This window comes from Sinocyclocheilus anshuiensis, unplaced genomic scaffold, assembly GCF_001515605.1.
Source record: "Sinocyclocheilus anshuiensis isolate Anshui unplaced genomic scaffold, SAMN03320099.WGS_v1.1 scaffold147, whole genome shotgun sequence".
In the NCBI taxonomy this organism is placed as follows: domain Eukaryota; kingdom Metazoa; phylum Chordata; class Actinopteri; order Cypriniformes; family Cyprinidae; genus Sinocyclocheilus; species Sinocyclocheilus anshuiensis.
In genome coordinates this window covers 483,270-490,372 of record NW_015549585.1, presented here as the reverse complement: position 1 = coordinate 490,372, position 7,103 = coordinate 483,270, and the positions used below count along the sequence as shown (strand labels likewise).

Sequence of the window (7,103 nt, the reverse complement as noted above, 5' to 3'; positions counted from 1 at the left end):
AACAAAGAGTGAAAAATTTAAGGGGGTCTGAATACTTTCCGTACCCACTGTATATATATATTTTTTTATATAATTTATAATTACAATTTTATATTAAAATTATAATTACATATATATATATATATATGTATATATATATATTCCGTCTAATGGTGGTAAAATTTAACAAATCACCATCACGAACACCCCACCCCCACCCGTTTCCCAATACTAAATACTATTAATAAATACTACTATTATCTAATAAAATATTATTTAATGAATAATAATAATAATATAATAAATAACAACAGCCATCATAAAAGTTGCTACGCAATTCAGACATAAACAAAGCCAAAGACTGCCGATTAGATTTACCCAAAATGAATAATTTCTCATGTTTAATCACTATAGAGACATCAGAGCCAGCGGCAAATTCCAGAAGATCTGGGTTCTGGGTGAGGTGAGGTGAGGCTGCTCTCGGCGGGTTCATGAGCGCTGATCGGCCGCTGACGCCCTGGAGCTCACATCTCCCAAAACATAGCAGCAAACTTTCAAATAGAATTAAAACTACACTCCGTGACACAAAAACAGTATTATTTATTAATTTATAGTGGATTTGGGCGTCTGCCATGACACTCGCTGTGAGAAATACTGCAAGCGGAGTGATACAAACGGTTGGAGTGCTGTTATCACTAGAATATCACACTCCTCTCAGCCAATCAGAATCAAGAACCAGAAAGAACTGTTGTAAAATTCTATATTCAGGGTCACAGACATTGAGACACACTGTGTTCATTTCAAACGCATAATTTACCCATGGACAAACTGCAGGCGCAGCCCCTCGTCTGGCGCTTTCTGCCTCTTCAGAGATCCAGCCAGTTTCTTCTTGAGCTGAGGAAGATCTTCCTTATACACCTGAGGGGTGTTTGGGAGAAGAGTTAAAGGGCAAAATCCACTCGCAACACATTCAGAGATTCAGAAAAAGCATAAAGGCCAACAGCAACTAGCCAATCAGCTGTGAAATTAATGAGAGGAACAGGATGAAAGCAGCCGAGCACGTCTGTCACATAAAACCCTCTCAGTTTGGGAACTTGGGTCTCTTGCCTGACGCTCGTAGTTGATCTGGGCTTCCTGTTCGATGTCTGAGTCCAGCTCAGGAACGTCGGAGAGGTCGGAGTCAGATTCGCCACTGTTAGAGTCAGCATAGCTATCTGTGAACGGGAAAACACTATCAGACTTTCTGCTTTCACTATATAGTCCAAACTTTCAAAATATCTTTCAAATGTAAAAATAATACATAATATTAAAACCTCTATTCTCATTTCTATTCAGTGCAGGGGTTCCAAAACTTTTTTTGTCCGCCAAACTCTTTGGATAGAAAATATTCACTTAAAGTACCTTTGAGATTTTTATTTAATATTTCAATAATTTAATAATGCATTTGCATTTTCACAGTTCTCTGATGTTGTCACAACATGCAAGTAAACAGATAAAATATTTAATCATTTTTAGTAAGTGTTTAATTTTGATTGTTTTTATTTTTAAATTATTTATATATAGGGCTGCATATAAATAAGACTTTTATTATTATTTTATATTTATATAAATTATTGTATATTAATATGAATATTTACATTATATATTAATATATATTTATTGTGTTATTTATTTTATATTATTATTATTTTGTTTTAACTAATTATAAAATGCCTATATAAACATATTATTGTTGTATATTACAATTGTCCTGTAAAATAATAAAAAAAGAATTTCTAACATTTTTTGGCCTAATATTATCTATATAATTTGTAACTACATATATTTATGATGTATTATATGATTTTATATATACAGAATGAATCCATTAATTAGAAATAATCCCTTAAAAAATGTACATTGTATATTATATTATGCATTCATATTATCTATATCAATTATATATTATATTAGCATTATATAGTGGTTCAACGCATTATATTGTGTTTTTTTTTTCGGACTATTTTTTTGGATAAGCATGAAAACAAATATTTAAAGCACAGAGAATGACAATGCCGTGATGGGTTTTTGATATAGGCTGATTTTGGCCCAATCATAATTCTATTTTATACCCCTTCCCTTTCCCCTTCCCTGATATTGGGGGGACTAGCCCCCCCTCAATGTCTATGGTGGTTATCGCCCTGATCAGACATGAAAATATGTTGTGGCACTATCATGCAGTCTGTAACGATATGACGTTAGTTAGCAAACTAACATTTTTTTGAGTAACATGACCATAAATATGAACTCACGATTGAATGTAACATAAAACAAACGATTACTTTTCGTTAAAATCTTTGTTAATGCCAACAGTGCTTACATTTATGTGTCTTTTTGTTCGCTCGGGCAGCCATGTTGCCCCTGAAGCCGGTTTACGCTGAGATAATTCATACCCCTTCGTTTGAAGTGTGGTCCCGAAAAATCTTCGTTTGAAGGGCTGTCTGGCCCTTCCCCTTACCCCTACCCTCCGACCAAAAGAGAATTGAGACACCCCTACCCCTACCGCGAAACGGAGGGGTAGGGGAAAGGGGAAGGGCTAAGGGGTAGAATTGGGATTGGGCCTTTATGTGTAGGCCTATGTATACGCAACTCGGTATTTCCGACGCTGTCTGAAACACATCTCTTGTGCGTGCTTTGATTGTGTGCGAGCACAGCGTGTGAGTAACGAATTGAGCTCTCTTTCGTTTCTTCTTCTTGTGGTTTAAAATTGCTTGAACGTGTAAATTGGCAAATTAATCTGCGAATCACGTGCGTACCGAACGGTAGGGTCTCATCCGTACGTATTACGGATCAACTGCGATCCGTTTAACTCCTAATATGTGACAGATCAGAGCAATCTTTCATTTAATTATTGAACATGAAGTTGTCTAATTGCTGCTCCATATCAATCGCATACAAAAAAAATACAGAATAATTAGAACAATCATTAACATAAATACATAACAGAGTGTCATATCTATTCACATTTTTCCCAGAACGTTCTTGCGACCCGGTAGCAATTTTTTCCATGGCCCGGTAGTGGGTCGCGACCCTGTGGTTGGGGACCTCTGATATACAGCATTAATTGCTGGAATTAACAGACCTTGAAATGGACATATCTCTCCAATTAGACTAAGATGCCTTAAAACTTGAATTTGAACTGATGTCATCTCTAACTTGCTTGCAAGAAAATTTTCCTCCACAGAAACGCTCACAAAGAGTGATTTTAAGCCCTGAAATATATATATAAAAAAAAAAATGTATACTGACATTTGAAATTTAAAAGAATGTTGTTCATTTTCATGACTTTGTATGAATTATTAAAGGGGTCATATGATGCTGCTAAAAAGAACATTATTTTCCCACAGAGCGACGTAGGTATGTGGGGGCGTGTTAGAACGAGCCGTTGTAGGTAGGTGTGGCTGACTCTTAACTTTTATAAAGAATATCTCTTTGGATTTGAGACTTTAGTCTTTGCAACTTTACAGATCTTCTTTATTCACCAAGAGCTTGTAACACTCCAAAGAGAAAGGAAAAATTTAAATCGCATCATATGACCCCTTTAATGAATTTTCATCAGCAACCACCTTTGAGAAAGTTTTTTATGACTTTTTCAGGTCTGGAAATCACAATTTTAAAATTAGGAATTAAAAAAATAAGGAATAAAAAAAAAAAAAAGCACATAATTTTCATGACATTCCCCAAATTAATACTTAATACATAAATATTTATTCTGAAATTTAGAAAAATGTATACTGACTTTTGAAATTCAAAAGAATCGTAAAGTGTCATTAATTTTCAGGGCATTCTCATGAATTATTAATGAATTCACAGACTTTTTTTCCACAGGCACTCACTTTTAAGAAAGGTTTTTGATTACATTTCCAGGTCTGGAAATCACAATTTTAAAATGACCTGACATTTCCATCTTTTTCATGACTGTGAAAACCCTAGTAATTAAAAAAATACACACATATTTGCATAAATATGTAAAAGTGATTTTCCAAGATGTTTTTCACAAGCACCCACTTTTAAGAAGGCTTTTGATGGAAATCACAATTTTAAAATAATTTTTCATGACTGTGAAAACCCTAGTAATAAAAAAAAAAAAAAAGCATATTTGAATAAATATTTAAAAACTTTAAGAATGTATACTGACTCGTGAAATTTAAATGAACTGTAAAATGTTAATAATTTTAATTATAAGTCTTCATGAAAAAAAATGCATAAATATTGACTGTTTCCAAACAGGTTTTCGTGTCCCATAATTAACTGGAATTTAGTATTTTATCATCCAACTTCATTAATAATTGCAATTTTATGAAAGAAAATACAGCTTGAAATTTAAAAGAATCGAAAAGTATCCTCAATTTTCACAACTTTCTCATGAATTATAAATGAATTATTATTCTTACTTGGCATCCTGTAGAAGAATCGTTCTCCAGCTCCATCGTTGGTCTGCAGGAAGCGGCTGTCCACGGACCAGTCCAGGTGTGTTATGAAGCAGGTGGACTTGTTGCACTCTCCCACTTTCTTATAGCGTTGGGCCACAGCGTAGGTGTCCACAAACCCGTCGTTGGAGCCCACGGCCAAGTAAGAGCCATCGGGTGAGAACTTGAGCTCGTGAATGACCTCCTTCCTGTCCTTGATGTGGACCACCTCCGTCATGTCCCTTAGAAAACCAGACAAACTCTCAGTTTGTGAATAATGAAGCTGAAATGATGAAGTGTAGGGCATCCAAATTCCATTACCTGACACGAAGAACAGTGAAGGAGCCGTCCTTCATGCCGAGAGCCAGCTGAGAACCGTCGTTGTTGAAGGAAACGCTGCGTACGGCCTCTTCCATGTTACAGCGAGCGATCAGCGTGTGTTCGGACAAACTCCACAGTCTGAACATGCATGTTTGATGAAACGGAAAATGTGTCCATATTGTACATTTATGCTAGGGCCGGGCGATATGGGCTAAAAATATTACAACAATATTTTTTCCGATCTTTACTTAATATCCTAATGATTTTTGGCATAAAAGAAACATCTAAAATTTTGACCCATACAATGTATTGTTGGCTATTGCTACAGATATACCCCAGCGACTTAAGACTGCTTTTGTGCTCCAGGGTCACATATGACATTGATATTTACAGTATTTTTTATATTCATTTACCATTATTGGGGAAGGAAATGCTTTCCAAATGTTTGTTAGATCTTGAGAATAAATGTAAACTTAACTTGTTCACAATTCTCCACAGAGCAGTTACCTTTTAATTTAGGGCCCCATAAATCCATTTTATTTTTTCCCCCAAAATTCTGTTTTCTCCATTTTATTTATTTTTTAAGTTGCTATTTTTTTTAATTTAATGCAAATTTATAATTAAAAATGGTGTCTAATGAAATGAATTAATAAAACTTTAACAATTTAATCAATCTTTTCAAATGCAAAAATGAAAATATAAATCATTTACAACAAAACACTGAATAATTTTTCTTTTGTCAAATAAGATGCTGCGCAACAGAACTGTATACATTAAACATGGATGAAAACATATATTGGTTGTTCCTGAAAAATAAAATTATTATTATTATTATTTTAGTATACAGTAGTAATTTATTTCTGTCATAATTTCTCCAAGTTAAACCAAACTTTTATTTTAATGGTTTGTTGTGCAGATCTTTCAGTTTTAGTTTCAGTGTGTATTTGATGGCAGTTTTTCTCGAATGAACGGTAATCAAATTAAAATATAAGGTTACACTTTATTTTAAGGTGTCCTTGTTACAGTGTAATTAAACATTTAAGTACTGTGTAATTTTAATTAACTACATGTACTTACTATATGATTAGGGTTAGGATTAGGGTTTGGCTTAGGGTTACTTGCATGTAATTATGCATAATTAATTGTTATTATAATAGTAAGTACATGTAACGTGTAACAAGGCCACCTTAAAATAAAGTGTTACCAAATATAACAATAAATTTACAACAAAACATTGCATTTTTATTTTTTTTTCAAACAAGATGATGCACAACAGAACTGTATAAATTAAAACATGGATGAAAAAATATCTTGGTTGTATGATATTTTTCAAAAATGAAAAAAAAAAAAAAGCATTTTAGCACAGAATAGTACTATAGTTCTGCCAATTTATTTAAGTTAAACCAAACTTTTATTTTGGCGGTCTGTGGTGAAGATCTTTGAGTTTCAGTGAGTATTTGACAGTAGTTTTTCTAAAAATCAGTTATTTAAAATAAAGCATTGTATTTATATTTTTTCTCAAATAAGATGCTGCACATTAGAAATGTATCAATTAAAACATGGATGAAAAAATATTTTGGTTGTATGATATATTATTATTATTACTTTAAGAATTACATTTTATTATATAATAGTATTATATTTCTGTCCTAATTTCTTCATAAGTTTAACCAAACTTCTTTCGGTTTCAGTCTGAATTTGACCGTAGTTTTTCTCAAATGAAACAGTGTAAAGCTGATGAAGTGACTCTCAGAGCAGCTCTGGAAATGAAGTTCATGTGTTCATGTCTCATATATTGAGACGCAGATGCTGAAAACACTGCGAGCATCATGTGTGTTTGAGTTTGAAATGTCTAGAGCTCATCATCTTTATCGCAGTCGTTTATCGCCCAGCCCTAGTTTTTTTGAAAAACCAAAACCAAAACCTCATCTCATTTCCACCCGTCTTGCTCCATTTATAATGTCTACTGTGTGAACTGATGTGGCATGAACTGAAATCCAACAGAAGGGGAGGACTAACCGTACGGATCGATCGTCGCTGCCGGTGACGGCCAGCGGTTGTTTGGGATGCAGGTCGAGGGCCCAGAGCTCCCCCTCTGAATGTCCCTGCATGATCAGCATCGGTTTATCTCGGTCTCTCACCATCACCTCAAAGATCTCACTGTCTTGAGTTCCTGCCAGGATCCTGTCAGCCCTCCAGCACACACTGCGGATGGACAGACCTGGAGAGAAGAGTGATTCAGATCGACAAGAAAGTAAGAGGATCCAAGCAGTAGGCCTGTCGCAATAATCAATATATCGACTTATCGCGCAATATATGTACATGACCTCAATCATTTTTGGTGACGCAATATAT

The 7,103-nt window shown here is 34.4% G+C and overlaps 1 protein-coding gene across 1 annotated transcript in view; it reads right to left on the bottom strand.

Moving 5' to 3' along the window:
* LOC107657948 (EMAP like 6) overlaps positions 1–7,103 on the bottom strand; it is a 60,452-nt gene that overhangs the window by 31,283 nt on the left and 22,066 nt on the right. The window contains 5 exon segments of the mRNA XM_016446293.1: positions 797–897; positions 1,087–1,193; positions 4,413–4,669; positions 4,749–4,886; positions 6,768–6,969. Coding sequence (XP_016301779.1) covers positions 797–897; positions 1,087–1,193; positions 4,413–4,669; positions 4,749–4,886; positions 6,768–6,969 — 805 coding nt within the window.